The 22,103-nt window shown below is 41.4% G+C and overlaps 1 protein-coding gene across 2 annotated transcripts in view; it reads right to left on the bottom strand.

The window, feature by feature from the left end:
• The window catches only part of MNAT1 (MNAT1 component of CDK activating kinase), a gene marked incomplete at its 5' end in the record, with an annotated part of 125,963 nt that overhangs the window by 34,282 nt on the left and 69,578 nt on the right, over positions 1-22,103 (bottom strand). For both annotated transcript variants that reach the window (XM_082000260.1, XM_082000261.1), the window contains one exon: positions 3,641-3,762. In XM_082000260.1, the coding sequence (XP_081856386.1) occupies positions 3,641-3,762 (122 nt within the window). The remainder of the gene's footprint in view (positions 1-3,640; positions 3,763-22,103) is intronic.

Genomic DNA, 22,103 nt, shown 5'->3' with positions numbered 1-22,103 from the left:
ATGTCAGGGTTTGTTATATTATTTCTTTTGTTTTGCAGTAAGAAAAATCCAGAACTCGAACCACACAAATTCAGTGTGCTCAGCTAAAACATTAGAAGAAAAAAAAGAAAAAAGAAAAAGACAGGCCTTTCTTACCTCTCTAAGAAAACCTTGAAGTAAAGTAATGGCAGTGAGTGCCCAAGCATCCAGGCGCTCAATTCTCTCTCTCTCAACCACACATCTCCTCCCCTTGAAAGCCACGGTACGTCACACAGCCTTGCAATGACTTTGGCAGTTCAACAGATTTGGACCGATTTGAACCAAAAGATGACACACCCCACTGTACTCAACCACCACCAACCTAACTGTTTCTGGTAACCACAGAAGTGCTAGCAGGGCCTTTGATAAGACAGGGCTCTCCAAACACAACTCCCATCAGCAGGTTGCCTTCAACTCCACTCAGGAACCAACAATTTCCCAACGCACATCGCTTAACACTTCAATAATTTAGAGTAGTGACCAAGTCACACAGACCCAGAACTATTAGTCATCATGGAGGGACAGGCAGCTATGGAGCCTGCCTCCAGGACGGGTATGGTACAGTCTTCTGCACCCTTCTTCCTTCCAAGGCACATTTCCATTTGACAGCTGAGACAGATGTGAGCTGGCCTCACAGGCTGAACTCCCAAAGTGACCTTTGCCACCCAGACCAAACCATCACCATGGCACGTTCGCCATGTGTTCATGGGACTACTGGCCACTGAGAATTCCTTGCAGGAACCCCACAGACGTGTAGTTGAGGGAAGCCCTACCAGAGGCTGGCTCTGAGAAAGCTTCAAACCCCCTGCCAGAAGGTTAAATGCTGTCTACAAGTTAGCGTAATACATATTGCTCCCACGTTATTCTCAAACTTTGGACACAATAGCAAAAAATGCATCATAGGATGTTAATGCTTTTCTGCAGCACACAGAAGGAAAATTTACAGCCCCCAGAGAAGCTGAAAACGAATTTCTAAAACCAGTTTGAACATAAATTTCCTTTTTTGCAAAACATGCAAAATCCATACAGAAGAGCAGTGGGAGGATGCAGAATCAAGTTTATTGGGCTGCACGCAAAGGTTTTTTTAAAGCCTAATGAGCAAATAATACAAGTCATCCTAAAAAGCAATTTTTTTTATTATAACAGATCCCTAACAAATGTTCTAAATGATCCCTTAAGGATTCACCCTTTCTCTTGCTCTTTGCTAGAAATCTTCTTGCCAGCTGTCTCCTTCATTACAGCAGTTTACTAAGAAAGAAAAGCAACACTGATGCTGAAACCTAAAGGTAAATCTTGCAGAAGGTAAGAGGTTAAGATGTGAATATTCAAAAAGTCCATTCTACTGAGTGTTTTGAAGATTAAATAAACTGCATCTTTAAAAAAAGGAGTCAGTAAATTACACTACCAGAAGTTAATTCAGTCTCCAGGTTGGCAGTATCTTTGCAATAATTCTGGCTCCAGAAACTCAGATGATAACATCCTGCACATTTCAGGGAACTATTTAGCAGCAAGAAATAGCCAGACTGCAAAATTATTAACAAGAACGTGAGAAGAGGGAGAAACATGCAAAAAAATACATAAATTTAGATTTAACCTGGCCTTATATGAGTGTAAATGAAGAGGAAACTAAAAATCTTTTGCAGGAGTGGATAACATTGTGCCCAGCCCTTCTGCCTCACCCAGGCAGCTGTATGCAGCTGTATGCAGCTGCCTGAAAAAACCCACGGCAGGGACCAGGGCCCATTAGTTAAGCATTCATCATCAACAGGAAACGCGCATGAGTTCATGTAAACACAGAAACACAAACATATAAACGAATGGCCTTGCGTGGTTTAAGGTATTTCAGACACCCCACGGAATAGGGTTACAGTCGTACCGGCTGGGAACCCACAGCATCGATATATTTGTTTTGGAATCACAAACAGCCTCAGGACTCAGAAGAACTCTCCTGGTGGGCACCATACAGGGACCCACCAGTCCCACACACCTCCCCTTGCTACCGCAGCCACCCAGCACCCGTGCTGCTCTTAACTCTTTCATCACCTCTAGAGCCAAGCCGAACAACCCTGGCTGTTCACGCTCAGATGTCCATGCTCGGAGGAGTAAAATGACGCGTGTGTCAAAGCATCTCCTAGAAAAGACTGTCAGCGTCGTTTGCAAACCCTGCTCCAAATCCGCTCGCACACAGACGTTGCAACACAACTGCACTATTTTAAAGGATTTTGTTTTGCAAGGCATTGGGTTGCCTTCAAGCCAGCATCACAGGCGGTTAGAGGGGATGGCCACGGAGAGCACAGGGTTCCTGATGGATCGGGACACCAGCGCTCACCTTACAGGGGCACACGCGAAGCGACGGGGACTGCAAGTCCTCCCTACACAAGTCATCTTTCTTCTGGCTCCCCAGGCTTTTTCATTGTGATGAGGCTTAGAGCTGAGAGGGCCTCAAAGCTCCCCTCGCATTGGGGGTCCCTCACAGCTGCGCTCCATCCAAACAGGTAGTGAAGGCTGAGCCTGGCTCTGCCCAAGTTTAAATTGCTAATTAATATTTGGCCTCAGAAGCTTGGTATCAGATAATAAAAGTTACAGGCATCAGGAGGACACAGAAACAATAAAAATGGAGACAACCTCAATTCCAGACAGTCTTGCATTTTCTGAAGCACCATTAGGTTGCTTATTTACTAAAATTCTATCTACGTCTATCATTTTCTGGATGAGTTAAAATTTCTCCTGTGGCAGTGGACTAGATGGGATTCCTGTTTGGATTTCAGTGGTCTCAAACTACATACTAAATTGTCTCAACTTTGTTCAGTACTATGTGGCTTCGGTTTTCCCATATTGCACAGTCAAACGTAAACTGTTGTCTTTTAAACTCTTTCTTGCCTTGACAGTCTGCACATCCATTCTCCCACGTAGTTTTCCAGGCACTGTTGACCTTGAAAGTTAGGCCATGATGAGTTGGGTGACACTCACTATCCCAGTAGCTACACATTTTCAGGTGGTGTTTCTGCTACAAACACTTCACTAAAGAGCAGACACATCACTTCTGGTCTTCCCAGCCTCCGTTACCCAGGCTCAGCAGGCTCCCAACCTCCCTTCCAAACATGGCTGCACACCACGATGCCGCCAAGCTGCTGGACCAGCCCTGCATTATATTTTTTGACAAAGTTAAGCTCTGTGCTTCATTTCTCACAAATGCCGTTTGACTGTAGACAGCAGTCGACAAGTAAATCTACCCTTTTCCATGGCAAACAGCCCAACTTTAATATTTTTACTGGCTTACAGCTGGGTAAATTAAGACCCAGATTTTTATTTATTTATTTTTTAATACTGTGCAACTGAAAATGAACAGCTACTTCACTACGACTGCCAAGGACAACCTTAAAAACACTAATGCAATCCAGTCCAGCTCTCAATAGATCTATAAAGGCTAGAGAACCAAAAATTTCAGCCTATCCACCCAAACAAAATGTTGGTTGGGCAGGAAGTCTAATATTTCGTTAAGATCCTTTAAAAAAAAAAGAAAGAAAGAAGAAAAAAACCCTGCATGCTGGCAAGCTGAAGATGGTAACAGTCCCAGCTATAATGCCATGAAATGGGAATTAAAACTTGCTGTGTTACTTACCCCAGCTTTCCCAGCATTTCAAGCTCCGGAACTTGTGGTCCATATGTCTCCACTTGCAGAGGCTGATACTCATACAAAGCTTCCTCTAGCTTTTGAATCGGAGCTAATGAAATATGCTGACCCTGTTAAAAAAAAAGTAAAAAATTTCTACACAGCAGGTCAAGGTTTTGTTTTGGCTTTTTTTAAATGCAATGCAAGAACAAGTTTATACCATTAAGCTGGTCCGGACAAAGACCACTCTATTAAGAACATATTGTCTATTAAATCACTCATTTCTTCATGATTTAATTTTTTTACTGGTATCTGCAGTTTGGAAGTAATGTTTCATTAGCTATTACTGTTTGTACAAGGTAGGAAGGAATGGGGGAAGTTTTATTGAAGGCAGACTTACTGTTGGAGAGTGTAGCTGCTTCCAGTATCACTAGTAAAATTATTATTAGGTAAAAATTTTGTTTATCAGAAGTAATATCAAATAAATGTCTCTGAGCAACCCTATTTGATTCTGTAATCAATGATTTCCTGAAAGCCCTAATTAGAAAGGGAAGCCACTTTCATGTCTCTCTGCAGGCTTTGTAAGCTCCCATATCTAATAGCTCTCAAGATAGACTTTTACAGCACAATACAATTAATTCATTCAGCAAATTCCCATTTGTTTCATAACTAAAAATGTAGAAACACACAAACATAAAACTTTCTTTCCAGATGGTACTTTTGCAAGCCCTTCAGACCACTGAGAAACAGCTAGACATCCCCCCCACCCCCCGCCTCCAATTCGCTACCACTCAGAACTCTCACAAAACAGGAGACTTGTGGCTGGAAAGGAGGGGTCAGGAGGATATGAGATAGAGCCAAAGTTAACAGATGTTGCTGCGTGACATTCTACACTGATTTGTTGATCTTTCACACAGTTTCAATTTTCTACTGTATTCTATGGTGCTCACAAAAATTAGCAGCAACAGCAAAAAGACAGAGGACCATTAGCTCCCCCAAAACAGCCTGGCTTCCCCTCTAGAAACTGAGCTTCACATCTGCAAAACGCAGGAATTTAGGAAAGTAGTAGTATTGTTTTTGTAGACATTTTGTCTGCAACAGGAGATCGGAAGCTTTCCACGGTGTAATGCTGTGTATAACCGCGGCTCCCACCGGTGATCACTCACTGAGCCTCACCTCCCTGGGGCCACTCATGTAAGCATCTGCTCCCTCAAGTAGAAACTAAAGGCTCCTAACATGGGACACTGGGTTAAAATTTACTAAAGAGGAAAAAAAAAAGTCATAGAAGGGGAAAGCTGTTTAATTAAATTTGTGGTTGAGGACAGTGACCTTTCTGAATTTGGAGCATGACTATTTTTGTTTAGAGAGTTGCAGAAAATAGCTAAGAAAATTGAAGATGTAAGTCCCTGGGAAGTACTATCATGGATCTTGGCCGATCTCTATGGAAATATCAGCAGCTCAAGTTTTCCATTGAAATGGCTGTGTGTGTGTGTGATGAGAACAGATAGTTCTGGCCTTTTTCTGCACTGCCCAGGAGCCTGGAGGGGCTGCTGCTAACACTGTTATGGTGAAAGCCTCCTGAAGGCAAAAAGTGGCAAAGAAAGTTCTCAAGTCAGACATGAGTCAGTCCAACTTTCACAGCATACTGTTATTTCTGTGCCACAAACTATTGCTGCAACATTAAAAGCAGGCAACCACACATTTTCAAAGAAAAGAAAGAAAAGAAAGGTTAAAAATTCCACTTTAATCCCACTTCACAATATTTTAAGATACAAATGACGGGTCTTTTTATATTGCTAGAAGTTGTCAATTTACAATCTATTCAAGTTCATGAAAATACTATACTTTGTAATTTTTACATTTATGTGGGCATGTTACACCCATTGTAAGAGATTAGTGTTTAAATCAGACTTTAAATTTTTAACAGTATCTCTAACCAAACTTAAGGGAGAAACTCATTAACATTTCACATGTGTACATCCTCATCTGGTCAATGAAAAGTCTCAGTCTTTCCAAATCCAGATCAATTTTGTTCCAGCCATAGAAAAGAAAATTCAGTTTCAGGCAAAGATCAAAACCGTGATAAACATTTTGAGAAATTACTTGTGTGTGGAAAAAGGGAGCAGCTCAGATTGCAGGACCCACATCTCTGGAGGGCATCACCAGAACAGCTGCTCACTGTTGGTGGAGTTACCGCTGGTGCATTCCTAACACTTTTCTAAGAAGAGCAACTTCTGCCAACGTTGGCCGAGACACAGGAAGGCTCCTGACAAATGAACCGGGCTCATCACAAGCCTCTTTCCCCACCACCAGTTATGCTGCTACAGATGACCATCTCTGTCTGGGGACTCCTGTGAGGACAGGATGAAAATGTTTCACTTGTCTTCCTCTCTTTGAGGGGTTTCCCAAGGCACCAGAGGTCAGAACATATCACGATGGTCATTTACTCTCCGATAGTCAACAAGTAACTGCAGGGGATCTGCCTACGAACGGTGGGGAGGCTGACTGCTCAGCACGCCAGCTGTGTGGTGGGCACTGGTGTATGTGTCATGGGGAAGCCACTGAGCTATGCCAGGACCTTTCTGTGAGGCATGATATTGCAAAAAACAATGCACTGTAGTGGCCCAGAGAGCAGAAGTAGAGCATTGGAAGAAGCATATAGAAACTGCCCATCCTTGAGCTGGTCTGACCTCATGTCCAGCACAGGCCAGGACATTCTGTGTTCCTGTATGAAGCCGAAGGACTGGCAGGTCAGCCAAAGCACCTTCCTTTGAAAGGCATTCAATCTAGACTTAAAGATTTCAGAGCAAAAAAGGTTCAGGCACATCCCCTAGGTAAGTTGTTCCAATAGTTAATTATCTTCACCATTAAATATTGGCAGATGACTTCTGGTTCAACAGCATCAGTTTCAAAGCACTAGCGCTCTCCTACATCTTTCTCACCTATATCCTGGGCCAAGCTGCAAGCATTAGGAATCAGTATGTACTTTGCATGGCAAAATGATTGCCTTGGTTTGTGTCCAGCCAGTAGATCTACACCTCAAGGAGATTGTGCAGCTGTATGACACAGCTCATTTGTTTTCATTTCCCAAAAATCACAACATTAGCTGACGGGCTTTGGCAACATGGATTACATTCCACTTCACAACGGGAGAAAAAAAAACAAACCACGACTGGCTGTTGTTCCTGCCCTATAGCTGTCCGGCCTTTAGATAAAGGCTTTTTCCTATCAACTGGATTTTTGTCTGTCTTGATTTGGGAAAGGGTTAGATGGAAGCATAAGAGTTACAAATACCTTCCCACCTGAAAGGGGCTGGAACCTGGTCAAGCCCTGCAACCACATCAACTCTATAGACGTTTTGGATATGAACAGGCTGTATCTACTCCGTGCAATGCAAGTACAGCAGCATGGCCGTGCAGGCTCCTGGGCTCACAGGCTTCCAACTTGTTCAGCCCTGTGCAGATTACAGTGTGGTCGCAACAAATGATCACTGCAAAAAGGTTGGGACAGGAACCTGTGAAAACTTACCAGTGAAAAGTGTTGCCTTTCCTATTTCCATTGATGTTTGGATAAGATGCATTTACAAAAAGAACCTGAAGTTAATATTGGTCAAATTGAACCTTTCAGAATCTCAGTTAAAAGCCATCTGACCAGTAGCAGCTCAGTTATGTGTCTCTGCCCCAAGCGGTCCCTAGCTATTTCATAAAAAACTAGTATAAAAGGGAAGCTGCTGTGTAACAGAGACATCACAAGAGATGATAACTGTTACTTAGGACTTAAACAGCACTTTTACAAATCCAAAAAACATTTCACATCTATGAGGTAAGATTTTTAAATTTCCTGTATTCCACCTAGACAGCCAGCCTTACCTCTTTCCAGCATTGGGAGGCATTTATCAGCACACTAAAACCAAAATGAAAGCAGCGGGTCCAAGATCCTGCTTTTGCATTGCTTTCTCCTGACAAACCTAAGATCTGACGTTGTGGTCATGGGTAAGTATTTCTAATTCCCCTTGGATGCTGTAATGTTTGTGTAAAAGAAGCTGACAGTATCCAAATGGAGATAGAAAAGGCTTCCAAGAACACAGACAACAGATTTTCCTGCCTCCTTTCCCTCCCACCCCTATCTTTGTGGCATGTAAGTTTTTTTCTCTGTGATTATTTTAGGCACTGTAGCTGTCTATTACATTGTGGAATGTATAGACCCACAAAACACACTACTAATTAGAAGGAAGGCATTTGCTTATCCTTATGACTTTGTTTATGTAAAAGACTACACAGCAATGCATTTGTGAGCAACTGACTTTCCATTCATGTACTGTATGGTTTTAAAAGAGAAATACAGGATTAAATTGGGAGAGGGGTTTAAATAATAAGGAACAAAAGCAGTACCCAATTTTTGTTTCAGACTGTGATGCAATATGGCATTAAGAAAAAAAAGCTATGGATTATACACAGAGAAGAGCTGCCCTTGCAGTGACAAGGAGTTTATTTTAAACAAAAAAACAATGTCCTTCTAGGAAAAGTCACAGCTATTGGAGCATCAAAACTATAGTTTATCAGCACACCTTTCACACAGGGGTTAGCAGAAAGAGGTTATTTTAGCACACAAGAGTCCAGAAATATCAGCTCAAGGTGGAGCATTCACATTTCTTCCCATCCTGTCATCTCTCCCTGTCCCTGTCTCCAAACGACACTGCCTTCCTTCACCTCCTTCCCTCGGCAAGAGAAACAACAACTGACAGTCTTCTCGGAAATGTCTCAAGTGCCAAGTAGGAGGAGAAAGGAGACTGACACCAAAAATGCACTAGTAGGGGAAAGAGGAGGAATAGCTATGCCACAAAAACATCCCCAGGCAAGAGACAGAAGCCAGAGACTGGGGTCATTAAAACTTGTCCAGACAAAGCATGTTTCTGTACTAGAAGCGGCTGGACTAGATGATGTAGCCGATCTTTTTGCTTTTTCAATTTCTTTCTGCTTAGGAACTTACTGAGGTTTGCTATCACCACACTACCAGAACACATCGGATAACAGAAATAGTAATACTTACGCGTTACGTCTCATTAAGTCAGTTTGCAGCAATGTTATTTTTACTTAACTCTTTTCACAGTCAGGTCGTGCTCCCCAGCCTGGCGCACGGAGCACACAGCTCGTCGAAAAGAAACTGAGCACTGTGGGACGCCAGGGCACGACGCTGCTAAAACACACCCTGAGCATCGCTTCTCGCTTGTACGTGGTGCGACGGAAAGGTGACCAAAACCCCTTTTTGATACACTTTCAAGTGAACGTTAAAACAATACTGTAAATTCCTTGAATTTCTCAGTATAAGCAGTCTTACAGAACTATTTTACTGTTATGCTCACAACAATTCAGGGTTTTGGAAAGTTTTCAGGTTAATAGAGTTTCTTATTAATACAAATATCTTAGGCAATGCGGTGTGAGTCAAAAGCTGGGGTGGTTTGTTGTGTCTTTTTTAAGTTTCCACCCTCCCAATTCACTATCTGACAAATCCATGTCGGCAATGCTAATACAGCTTTCTGATTCTAATTAACTACTTTCTTTGACTACAGTAATACTCAGGAAAAGAAGAATGAAACTGATAGATTTGGAGGGCTCAGTTAATATTATTTTAACCTTTACTCTCCCTGTGTTCCACAGCTTTTTTAAATAAACACAAAAAATGTCAAACTAAAATGCATAATTCCATTCCTTAGCCTAAAATTCCTATGTCATTCTCTATTTCCAAAGATTTAAATATCTGAAACCAACTGCTCTTTTCTTCTGCTCTTGAAAACCAACAATAAATCTGATTTCTTTACTCAATTGTGAAAAGTGCTATAGGGATACCCCAGTTGTGAGACAGAAGGAGAACAAATGATCTGATAGAGACCAACAAAATCAACATAAGTTTTTCTGTTGATCTCAAAAACAGAATCTGACCACACGTGGCAGGACAAGAGATCTAAGATTGACACACACACCCTTCTCCCTGGGGTAGATGATTTCAGACACCTAGTAAGAATTTGACTAAATTTAGACTTTTCCCTTCACAGTAACTTGATTTGATTTTTGAATGCCGAAACACATTTAAAAGATGTGCTTTAGGAATGGCAGAAATACAGCAAGAGACCAACATCACCAAAGAAACTATTAACAAAGACAGTCACACATATGTGATTTGTTACACACAAACAAGTACCTGGGAAGTTAGCCACGGAGTGACATGGGCTGAATCACACCATCAGTTCTACCTGCCTCCAAAAGTTTCCTTCACAACATTCTGACATAGGACATTCATCTTTAAGCCCCTGCCAAAAAGCCCCATTTCTCTAATCTCTCAGAAGAAAGCCTGTGTCCATCTAACACACTAAGGGACAGCTTCAACTACATCAGGTTGCTCAGAGCCCCGTCCAACCTGACCTGGAATGCTGCCAGGGATGGGGCATCTACCACCTCTGTGGGCAACCTGGGCCAGTGGTTCACCACCCTCATTGGGATAAATTTCTTCCTTAGATCTAGCCCAAATCTACCCTCTTTTTGTTTAAAACCATTACCCCTTGTCCTATTGTAAGAGGCCCTGCTAAAAAGTCTGTCCCCATCTTTCCTACAGGCCTCTTTAAGTACTGGAAGGCTGCACTAAGGTCTCCCTGGAGCCTTCTCTTCTCCAGGCTGAACAACCTCAACTCTCTCGGCCTGTCCTCACAGCAGAGCTGTTCCATCCCTCTGAGCATTTTTGTGGCCTCCTCTGGACCTGCTCCAACAGGTCCATGCCTTTCCTGGGCTGAGGGCTCCAGAGCTGGATGCAGGACTCCAGATGGGGTCTCACCAGAGCACAGAGGCAGAATCACCTCTCTCGACCTGCTGCCCGCACTGTTTTGGATGCAGCCCAGGAGACAGGTATTATTTAAAATACAATTCTTCAGCATGAGCACAAGTACCAGGATTTAGTGACTACTCTCTTCACAGAAAAGCCCAGTGCCCTTTCTTCACATCACTGGATCACAGTGCCTGTTTGGTACTGTCCTCTCCAGTGCTGGCTGCGGGAGCCCAGTTAGGAATCAGGGGATAGTCTGGATGTTCGCTGCAAGGAGTCACTCACTTGTTTTCAGCAGAGGTTCCAGAGTTCTGGCAGGAACTGCCAGGCTTTCCTCAAAATCTCCGGCACTGTTCAAAGGACAGCCCGGTACACAAGACAGCATTGTTTTTGGAAACAAAGAATTAAAACACAACAGCATTTTCATGTAACTAACAAGCCACAGGCCACCCTTCTGGTTTTCAGCTCTTGTTTCTCAATCTTGCTCCCAGCTCAGCCTCAGCTCTTAAGCACATACTTGCTTTTGTGCAATCCACTATGCTGTACAGAGAAGTTCAGCTGTTTCTGCACCGTTTGCTCTGGTTCCCAGGAGCTCTACCCTGCACGCGGTACCTATTTGGCCTCTTTCAGCTGGACTGAAGAGTCATGCCATGAGCTGGCCGCTGTGTGGTATTCGGACACCCTCAGAGTGCCGATGGCAATTGCATTTACAAACCTCACTATCAGCTCACACCTTTTTCCTGCGGTGGCTTTCACAGGGCTCAACGTGGCCCTTCTCAGGCTACAACCACGGGTTCTTCGCATATTTCAGAGACAAAGTTTCACTACAGGTGACTCAAAAAATCGATGTTCTGTTCAGTTTGTTACACCAGTTCCCAATACGCTATGTTAGTAATACAGAACTAAGTAGAATGAAGCAAACTTTGGCTGCATCTCTACCATCAGACTTCTGGAGCCTTGAGCATTTTGATTTGGTTATCAGCAAAGCACAAGCTTGGCAGTAGCCAGCCTAATTACAGGATTAAAGCCTTTAATATAATATTGGTTTAAATACGCACATTATGGGCCTAATTTTTCAAGGGATGTGAAATGGAAATCAATTTGACAAATGCCACTTTGTGTATCACGATACATAACATTAAGAGAGGGACACACCAGCAGCGGTCAGAGCACAGCAATAGCTGTGCGTCGCACACCGACCAGCGACAATCATTTGAGTCTTGGTACAGCTGAACCTACTGGTGTTCCTATTTTGCTGCAGTAAAGCTGAGTGTTACGTTGATATGATCCATCCATTACGCAAGAAAATTATTCAGTATTTCCTGGACAACAGTGGAACCTGCAAAAATTAGCTGCTTTATTAGTAGAACAGAAGCCGATAAACAACCATACATCGCTGTACTCCACTATCTGCTCTTTCCTGGGATCCTCTAAAGCAGCTTTCCGCCCTCCACAGCCATACAGTATTGTTTAAAGAATGTAAAGTCTGATGGATGATTTAAAAAGAAAGACTGCTTAAAATAACAAAACCGAACAGAAAGCTGACCTCAGTATGTAGAAGATGAGAAACTCCGTGCGTGTGTGAAAGTCAGAGACAAATTCCCTGTTCTACTGAGCATACAGCCTAGACGCAGATAAATGTTGATAAAGATGCAGAACACCACGTTCAGCATGGCTTATGTCTGCCTGATAAAGAGAAGAAATAAAGTGAGATTGCTTGAATAGCTAGATTTTAAGGAGGGACTGCTAAAGGTTGATAACTGTCTGGCGAAAGAAAGCAGGGAAGTTTTTATAGCAACGGAGACAGAAAAAAAGAATAAAAAATGAAGAAAACAACAACAAAGGCAGATGAAAGGAACAGTATGAACAGAATAGGAAAAACAGGAAGAAAGAACATCAGAGTGAATTATTAGAAAGAGGCAAAAAGATAAAAAGAAGTAATTTAGAAAAATTGAAGTATAAGTAGAAAAATGAATAAAGCCTCATCAGACATTAGCATACGCCTTCACAATAGTTGTGGACTACATTTACATTTGTGGACAAATTTTACATGAAAACTGAAACCTGTTAGCAATATATTTAGAAATTAATGCTTTTAACATAAAGTGGAAAGTAGTTTATTTCTTGGCTTTTCCCCTCATTTGCATGCAGAGCATGCAAGTAGACTTTAGCCGATTATTCTGGGGACAGGAAGATTCACACTGCAAACGTAACACACAGTTCACGGCACTGCTTTGAAAATGCACATTAATTGTGTCAAACTAAACAAAAAACTCCCTGGAGCAGAAGCAAGTGTATTTTTAAAAGGCACAAAACATACTCTTCCGTCCTTCCAGAGATGTTTGCTTTCTTTCCATGCAAGTTTCCATCCACGTTTTAAGTGGCTGTATCAAAATGGTGCTTAAATCTGAACCACAGACACGACAGCTTTCAGAGGAGCATATACTTTCAGCGGCACCTGAATTTTAGCAGCACTTTGGACAGGATTCATAGAACTTCACAGGATCAGAAACACTATTTCTAAGCCCTGTCTGACCCAGAGAGCGTTGCAGAAAGAGTACGTACCCAAGAACTACCATGGCCTACTGCATCACTCTGGTTTCAGTGGCTACGGCTTTGTAGCTCCTTGACGCACAATAGCCAGAAACATCTACGGCATCCTCAGAACAAGGAAAAAACAATGGTTCCTGCCATTAAAAATCTACAATCTCACTTGGAGAAATAGAAGCCAACAGCAAAACAGCGATACAGTCACACAGTAATTTCACTTAGTCCCAGAAAAATCCTATTTCCCTATTTAGAAAATAGATGCCTCATCTGTTTTATCTTGCTCACCGGCTCCTCTATGAACCCTTTTGCTAAAACACTTGTATTCAAATGAAAAAAAAGCAAGTGTTGCCACAGGTTCTGAAAGAGGAGACTGCTGTGAAAGCAACTGCAGCACAAACATCAGATTTCGAGCAAGTTAGAGAGGCTGCCTGAGTGTTTCCTGCTACAGGCTTGTAACAAGGCCGTTTTGCCTTAAAAACAACACTTCCATTGTAGAAAGGAAGATTACTATATGCTCTGTCTTAAGTACTAGATGAACTCACATCAGCAGAATGCCCTGAAATTTAATAATACACAACACAGGGAAAGAAATCCCTGAAGTGCAGTGTGCTGAAGATCAGGGCTTATACTGACATGCCATAGCTACCTACCGCTTCTTGGGAAACAACACAAACAAGCTGTAATCCAAGAAAAAGGAAGCCCCAAGAACAAGTATTAAGAACATTTGTTAATCAAGGGACTAAATATATAGCGAGGTTTTAATTTCTTTAACTTTCATATATATTATTTCCATACAGTAAAATATGTACTAGGCTTTCCACAGATGATGCAAATGTCTTACCCTGGCTCAGGGCAGCTGCTGTTCTGAGAAGCAAACCAAAATGGGCTGATCATTTGAATTCCCTTAAAACTCATAATATTGGGCCTAATAAAGCAAAGTAGAGCTTATTATACAGTTTAACAAGCCATGCCTAACATCTTTGTGCGTTTAAAAACTATAATTTAATTAACTCTACCTGTAAGTTGGGGGGAGCGTGACAGGGAAAAAAAAAATACAAACTCATTTTCCCCTCAAAACTATTTTCCCCTCTGAAAATAGTTCAGGGTCCAAATCCCTATACAAGAAGTAATAAAAATAGTTTGGTTTCTGGTAGCAATAACAAAAATGAGGGCAAAATTAATTCTTACACTTTTATGGCAAACAATCTAAAGCAGATGTTCGAAAATAAAAGCTACATGTCAAAGTAGTTAATAAGAGCTTTCCAAAACCAAACACAACAAGACAACTTGCAGCTTTATGTGCTTATATAAAACTCTAAATCATTTCAGTCAGCTTCCACCTTTAGCCCTTCTCTATTCTATGAAGCTTCACAATTACCAAAAAAATGTTATATTCAACCTAAAGCACCACAGATCAGTGTCTTCTGAACAAAAGCACATGCAGGTGAGCTTTGCTCATGAGAGATCAGCTGCTGAATCAGGGCCCTTGCGAACAGAAATACATTTCCATGGTTTGAATATCCAGGAACTCTGGAATAAAGTCCCTCTCTTTAAGAGATAGAGCATATTTTAAAGATATCTAAAAAGAGTTCAGACTGTATTTACATTTCCGCTAGAAGACTGCAGTTTTGAGACAGAGATCAAACTTCACATTGTAAGGTCAAAACCGACATAAGCTTTCCTTAGAATCAGACTTCAAATAGATATTTGAAGTTATCCACACTTTCTTGTTTGCGATTTCAAAGACTTGCTGATCATAAAGCAAACTTGAAGATATTAAATCTTCTAAGTACAAATTTCACAAAAGACGATGTGTGCATGCAGAAGAATTAAGTCCTTCCACATTTAATATGGCAAAAGTTTGTATAAGGTAACCATAAGCACACCCTTTTCAAATGAAACTAACTTTATTGTGAACACGAAAGACACTGTGTTAACTTAAAACACTATTCACTTAGATGTGCTTTCCAAAAGGCCTTAAGCAGGATTATATTGATTTAAATAAAGTAAATTAGGCAAGTTTTTGCACTTGAGCTTCCCACACAAATAGGATTTGCCAAGCCTTTTGAGTCTGATCAGTGGTACAATCATACAGGTATACAGACTGACTCAGCGCGCGCACACACACACTTCTAGACTCACCAGCAAGAGCTGATTTTTGGATGACCAGAAAATTGCCTCCTAAGCCAGCCAGACCAAGTCTCCATCTACCTGGAAGCCATCCACCCAGCAACACTGGGCTACTGTGCATCTGCATGGCCATTCCACTTCATTACATGAAACACAAACCCGTCGCTACAGGCATCGGGGTAACTGATACCGTATCACTGAAGTCAATGGGAGCAAATCAGAAACTCTAGAGTATGTATGAATAATAATAGGTTTTTGTGTTTCCTTTCCCAAGTGCTGACAGTTTGGAGGGGTATTTTACCCCCGCCCACCATTGCTGGACTATAATCACATTAATTTCATTGTGCCAAAGCAAGCTGTTCAAGAAGCTTTCACAGCACATTTGGCTTAATAATCTAGGGTGGGTTTTCTGGGTTTTGTTTTGTTCTGTCCAAGATTTGACAAAAAAAAAGAAAACAAATGTAAGACATACAACTCTCAGGTAAATTGTATTTTCAGCAAAAGATGGCAAGCCATATCTAAAAGCATTAACAATCAACCAAACACTTTAAATCACGAGCAGCCTAGTCCTACCTCTGGACAAACTTTTATCAATCGGTAATATACTGAAAGAAACATGTTTTCTCCCTTGGTTTCACATTAATCTTGGGTCACAGTTAAAACAACAACGCATCAACTCCCCCCCCCGCCATCTCCTTTTCGCAGCCATTGCTGTGTCGGCTGACACATTCATCGCTAGGACTGAGCATTGATAGCCGGCACGTCTAAGAGACCTACAAGGCAAAAAGCCTGCCACAGCCAAAAAGCAGCTCACCTTACAAAATCACCTAACCCCCAGCCTCAGCTACCCCAGCAGCCACGCCAGTCTGCTCTCGTGCACTAGCAAAAGTAGGGAGTCACAGTGACTGTTTACTGCTATCAAGTCAAGGAAATTCAGACTTTGTTTAATCTTTCATATCTTAGATTTAGACCAATACTGAAAGGCAACCCTCAAGTGCTACAAAGAACACTCTAGTTCACACAAGTAGTTGAGTCACAGCAAACCAGCAGCCCAGCCAGGATAATGCCTTGCTGAATGTACCTACGTTTGTTTCTGTCAAGGGCTACAGTTTGCTTTCAATTATTCATAATGTTTTGTAATGTACTTGGATGTGTACATTGTAAATAAACACAGCAGATTTAGTTTAAAAAAAAACAACAAACCAAGTCTCAGTAATTAGAGAGATGATTACAGTGCTCAGATACTGTGTTTTTAAGTGAGATGCTTTCTGTCTGCGTGGGTGTTTCTGTTATATACATATACAGACTCACACAGATAACCAAAGGGCATTAGTTAAAGAGTTTTTAACAAATACTATTATTGAACATTTTGCAAGACCCTGTAATGCCCTAATCCTGTGCAGCATTCATTTAAAGGCATGTCCAGCTAACTAACCTATTTGCTATCAGGAAATTTTGTCATACGCTTACTTGGGTCTTAGTCCCAGATTCAGCAACACTGATTCGTCTTAGAAAACTACCCAGATTTACACACACATAGCCTCGCAGAGTCAAAGGAGCAGTCCCATACCGATTACTTTGCCTGGATTGTGGCCCACAAGTCCAGTCCAACAAAGCCAAGCAAGCCTAAACCTGATTGCGTAAACTGAGCCCATCCGCTTCGCTGCAATTACTTATGGCAATAAACACAACAGTCTAGGAAGCAGAGGCTTGCAGAAACAGGTCTCCAGAGAAACAGCCAGCACCCTGACGACTCTGGTCTCCACTCCTCGCCCTTCTGTAGACCGTTCCAACAGCTCAGAAGTCAAGCAGCTCACAACCAGGTATTAGACACCAGCACCTGCTCTTGCCTGGTCCACAGATCCACCACGATTCATCAATGGGCCCTAGGGACTGAAACGCAATGAGGACAAAGTAACAGAGCTGAGAGTTAAGCCAAGAGGTGTACATGCTTGCTTAATTTTAAAGCACATGCTTAAGGGTTTTCTGGGTCAAAGCCAAGATGATCCATATCTTATGATACCAAGCACCTCTGCCAGTTTCAGATCAAAAAATTTAATACTACTATTTCAGTGATACCATTAACTAGTCCACAAGGGCAGACTTCTGCTCAATGCTCAGGATATGTATAGCAAGATGAATTTTACTGGGCTAGTCAAGTTGCATGGGCCATTTCTGAAGCAAACACCCACTCTCACTGGTGTGGGTTTTCTTACTGATTTAAATGGATGCTTGACCATGCCTCTCTAACTGAAGGTGGGCATCAAGGGATTAATACAGTAGTATTAAGAGAGATTTTTAAGAAGTGTAGAAGTGTATAGGGCTTCCAAGTACTCTCTCAAGAGTAGTTACTACATAAATCTTAATTTTATTATCTGGGCCCCAATCCCATGGCCTACACATATTGAGACAATAGTCCCACTAGGGACGACATGTAATGGGGTCCATTACTTATACCAAATAGATCAAGCATCTATTAGAAAACTAATCTACAGAAGAAGTTTCCAAATTTCTCTAATCATGTATTTAAAACCTTAAAAGGAACACAGTAATCAACTGTAAGTCACATAAATACACATACTTAGTAATCCCTATCATTTTAAAAAGTAGACTAGAATTCTAAGAAATGGCTTACTGCAATAGCCATTGAATTAATCATATTTACTTCAGTGTCTTTTTCAAATAACCCATATCTCAGCATTCGACAGTACACTTGACATTTGTCTTCCTAGTTAAAAAAATTGCAAAATGCAATGCAGACAAACCACATTCCTCTGTAAACTGATGTTGAGGAGCGTCACTGTTTATTGATGGGGTGCACCTAATCACATCAAAACTTGCTTTCTTTCCAAACGCACATCAGAATTCTTTAATCTGTGCATTTACTAAACTGCATAAATAGAAAACTGGTGGTTTGATGCAATCAGCCCAGTGCCATTTAAAGCGTAACACATCACACCACTCTTAAGTCTTTTTGGAAATACCTCTGCGGCTCAGCAGCACTAGCTTTCCACCAGTTGCTGCTCCACATGCTATTGCCAATCAGCTGCATTTGCTGTAGCGCATTCCAAAGTTTACTAATTAATCTCTGCACTAAACCCCACCGATGGCAGGTTGCCATCTGAAATGATCATCATCTTTTATTTAAAGACATAGTGACCCTATGGTCAAACTCAGACCTTATTTGTAAAAAAAGGTGTGCCAAATTTCAGGTAATTAAATCCACTTCAATATCAATGAGGTGTGGGTTTTTTTTTTTTTAACTGTACAGAGAGGCAATTGCTAATGGTTTGAGAGCATATACATTAGACACACTGAGTTAATTCAATGTTAATTATCAGGAATCAAGCAAACTCTTGCATTTTGACCTAGGAGCTACATTCAGCAGAGGGTATGAGATGCAAACTTCTGGAAAAGAGACCACTCATTTCTTGCAAAACAGCATACGTGCTTTGAAGTCATGTGTTTTAACGATTCCAGCTTATTGCTACATTTCATATGAGGTTTTAAATATTGATTTCGCCCAGTCCAACCTCTTACACCATTGTTACAGGCTGCTCTCATTCAACAGTGCGTACTGGCTCCGTGACCTTCACAATGACCTCTACAAAAGCAGTTGTGCATTTTACTGTGGTGTAAATCCTCACAGACAAGTCGAACCTGTTCTTTTTGGCATCCAGCCCTTTAGATGAATACTCTGTGGAGATTTATTATGAAAGGGGAATGAAGGGGCATTATTGCACAACATTCATCCCTCACATACGGCTACGTTCCATCTTTTACAACTTCTGAAGGCTTTTAAATAAACAGATCTTCTTAATTATACAAATCATTCTTGCTTCTCACCAATTTTCTGTAATTAAAATTCACTGTTGTTTACGAAAAGGTACACATGCCCAGAAAAAAGCACGTCTGCTAAGGTGTTGTATAGTATTATTAATAAGTAATATTCATACTTCCTGTTACTATACATGAGGGATTTGTGTTTCCTAGCACACCATTCACTTACAACACTGAAGTATTATTCCACATTGTAGCAACACACATTGCCCTAAAAGAGTCCATTAATTATTTTTGTAATGCCATGAAGTTGCTGCAGGATATTAGACTGTCTCCATAAGAAATACACTCCTATGGTAAAATGATGAATGACGACATTTGCAGGTTTTTAATTAGATTTCAGAACAGTAAGAAAGTATTTACAAAGTTATTTTCCATGGCCTTAGCTTAATACTTTGCGTGTCCTTACGCAAGTAATTAAAAATAATTTTTCAAGATTAATTGAATCAAAAAATATAAAAGCATAAAAGACTTGTGAAAGGGGCAGATTTTACAAATTCAGTGAATCTGCCAAAGTGGTCAGAGTAGTAACCATATCATTCACATTATCCACATTCCTTCAGATTTTCTAATTGATCCTTCAGCAAAACATGTCCTGCTAGGGAAGGTGGGGAAACCAAAACAAAAAACCCACCCAAAGCTGCATTGATACTCCAGTCCAAAAATCATGTTCAGACTGGCTTTATCTGATAGTTGCTTGGTATTAACCAGAAATTAAGCATTTTGATTGAAGCAAATGTTTCCTGATCTAAATCTCTGAATTCCCCTAAAAAGCTCCCTCCCCCCAAAGTCAGCTGTCACGGACAATTGACAATGCACACACACATACCTCCAACTGCAAAAATAAAGAACTGCTGTGTGTGTCTCCCTGTCACCCACAGGCAATGTCAGGTATGGGTTCTCTCTCCCCTTCCTGAAAGTCTCAGCTGGCCATTCCTTAGCTTTCCTGCTCCTCCTTTTCTGCCAGCAAAATCAAAGACAGCAAAATGCACAACAGCAAAAATTTCCCCATACAAAAATATAAGAAAATACACTCTCCTCCCACCTTTCCCAGGTCAATACTGCACTCTACCAGCTCCAGAGACGCAGACAGAGGTTTCCCCAAACAGGATATGCGGCAGTGCTTTTACTGTCTAAATTCACTTCCCATCTATAGGTCCAACTCTGCTACCTCCAGCACAGCCCACTCATTCATTTCTAAGCCTGATGCCACCAGTGAAATGAAGCAGACATGGGCTGAAGATAACAGAAGGTAAGCCAGCATGGTCATGACTGTTGTATTTAACAACAAAGATAAAGTATCCTGAGTTCTACAGGGGGGTTCTTCCTACAGAAGAAATTTCACATTTTGAAAAGCTGCAGTTGCCATGTACTTTATTAATAAATAAAAAATAATTAAAAGTGCAGCCACATTTATACTTTGTTCTTCATGACAAACAAAATAACCCAGATACCACCTGGGTCCTTTTTTTTTTTAAAAGTGCCAAAGGTTTTCAATTAGGAGATAACAGACTTAATGCCAAAGTTACAGCTGAATTTAGTTCCACAGAGATTAAAAGCAACCAACAGTTGACTAGGTACAGCACTCTTCAAGAACATTTCTGTTACTTTAAAAGTGACTTACCTGTTTAGTTTTTTATTTCAAATTCATTTAACTAACCAGACACGAAACAGGTTAAAAATTAGCATAAAGCAGATGCCGTACACAACACTATCAATGAAACTAAACTGATACAACATTAAGCTTTAGTATAAACTGCGCCTTAAGGGTTATTTTTTTACCCCTTATTCCAAAGAGATTTTAGGATTTCCTGATTTGAGACAAATTCTTGGCCTAATCCTGTCTAGGCTTTAGAACCTACATAAGTTAAAATGCTAATTCAAGCTGAAGGCATCATCCCACAAAGAGGCAGCTGAAGGCGAATAAATGAAAACTGAATGGGTGAAGATGAAGGAAGTATGAAGTTCCCATTGCAATCCCCTCTACATCCTCCCATCACATCTCAAGCCAAGCCCTCTTCCTCTCCCCCCACAACGAAAGAAAATCCTAATCATATTTTACTGGGAACCACAAAGGGGAATCCTTGGTGTGCAGGCACAGCCAAGAGAGTGACAACAGACCTTGGGCACCCAGATCTAGATGTCGAAGATCTATGCCAAGATCTCCTCTGTCAAGCAGACAACACTAATATGGGTAGAGTTGGAGGGCTTCAGAGTTTGTGTACGGCCAGTGGAAAATCCAACAATAAAACTCCCCCAGGTTATCGCTTTTCTAAACTTGCAGTTGTTATCTGGCTCAAATCCCTCTCCAAATGAAAGCGGAGAAAACGCTGCCACTCCCAGCATCACGACCATCACGCTCTTACAGAAACTGCCACCTTTTCGGAAAAGCAGAAAATTCTTCCAATATTTACTAATCAGTCATTCCAACTTTGCTTGTCTGAACTCAAGGGCCTATCACAGGGAAGCATTACAAGCTGGACATCTTCATATATCGTCTTGGATGCATGTGCCTTTTCTTTTTTTTAATACCTTAGTCATGTACACATGCACCCAGGTAAACACACACAGGCAGCCCTAAGCCCCGGTGCCAAAGACTGCCTAACGATGGCGACGATCAGATGCCTACATCCATCCCTTTTAGATCTGTCAGCACGTCTACACAGCGCAGACCAGCAGCTCCTGTCTACTTGAGTACTGCTTCTGACAGTCTTGCAGAGGATCACATTTCTGTGATTCTCTTTCTATGCTTTGGAGAAGACAGCACTGCTCTATTTATTTATGCCCCTCTTTCAAGAGATGAAACAGGAGAATGGACCTCAGACCTAAAAATATATGCTGCTTTCCTCCTGCGCACAGCCCTCAGTTTTAAATTGCTTCTCTCTCCAACCTATTTACCTTTCCACTGTCTTCGAATTCCACATGCACCACCTTTAAACATACCGTCTGTCTCCTGCAGGATCTACCTCACTGTCCCAGAATAATACAAGAATCATTATTCTTACACAAACCCATCATTTCATTTTCTACTAATCATTGCAAATGTTGCAAGTTCCTTCCTGGCCCCCATCCAGCTAATTTAGATAGATGGTTCCACATGTGCTCTCTGTCCCTCCATTTCCTGCCCATACCACTACAC

This window comes from Phaethon aethereus, assembly GCF_964289735.1.
Source record: "Phaethon aethereus genome assembly, chromosome: 5".
Classification (NCBI taxonomy): domain Eukaryota; kingdom Metazoa; phylum Chordata; class Aves; order Phaethontiformes; family Phaethontidae; genus Phaethon; species Phaethon aethereus.
The sequence above is the reverse complement of the archived record's forward strand: the minus strand, read 5'-3'. Positions and strand labels throughout refer to the sequence as shown.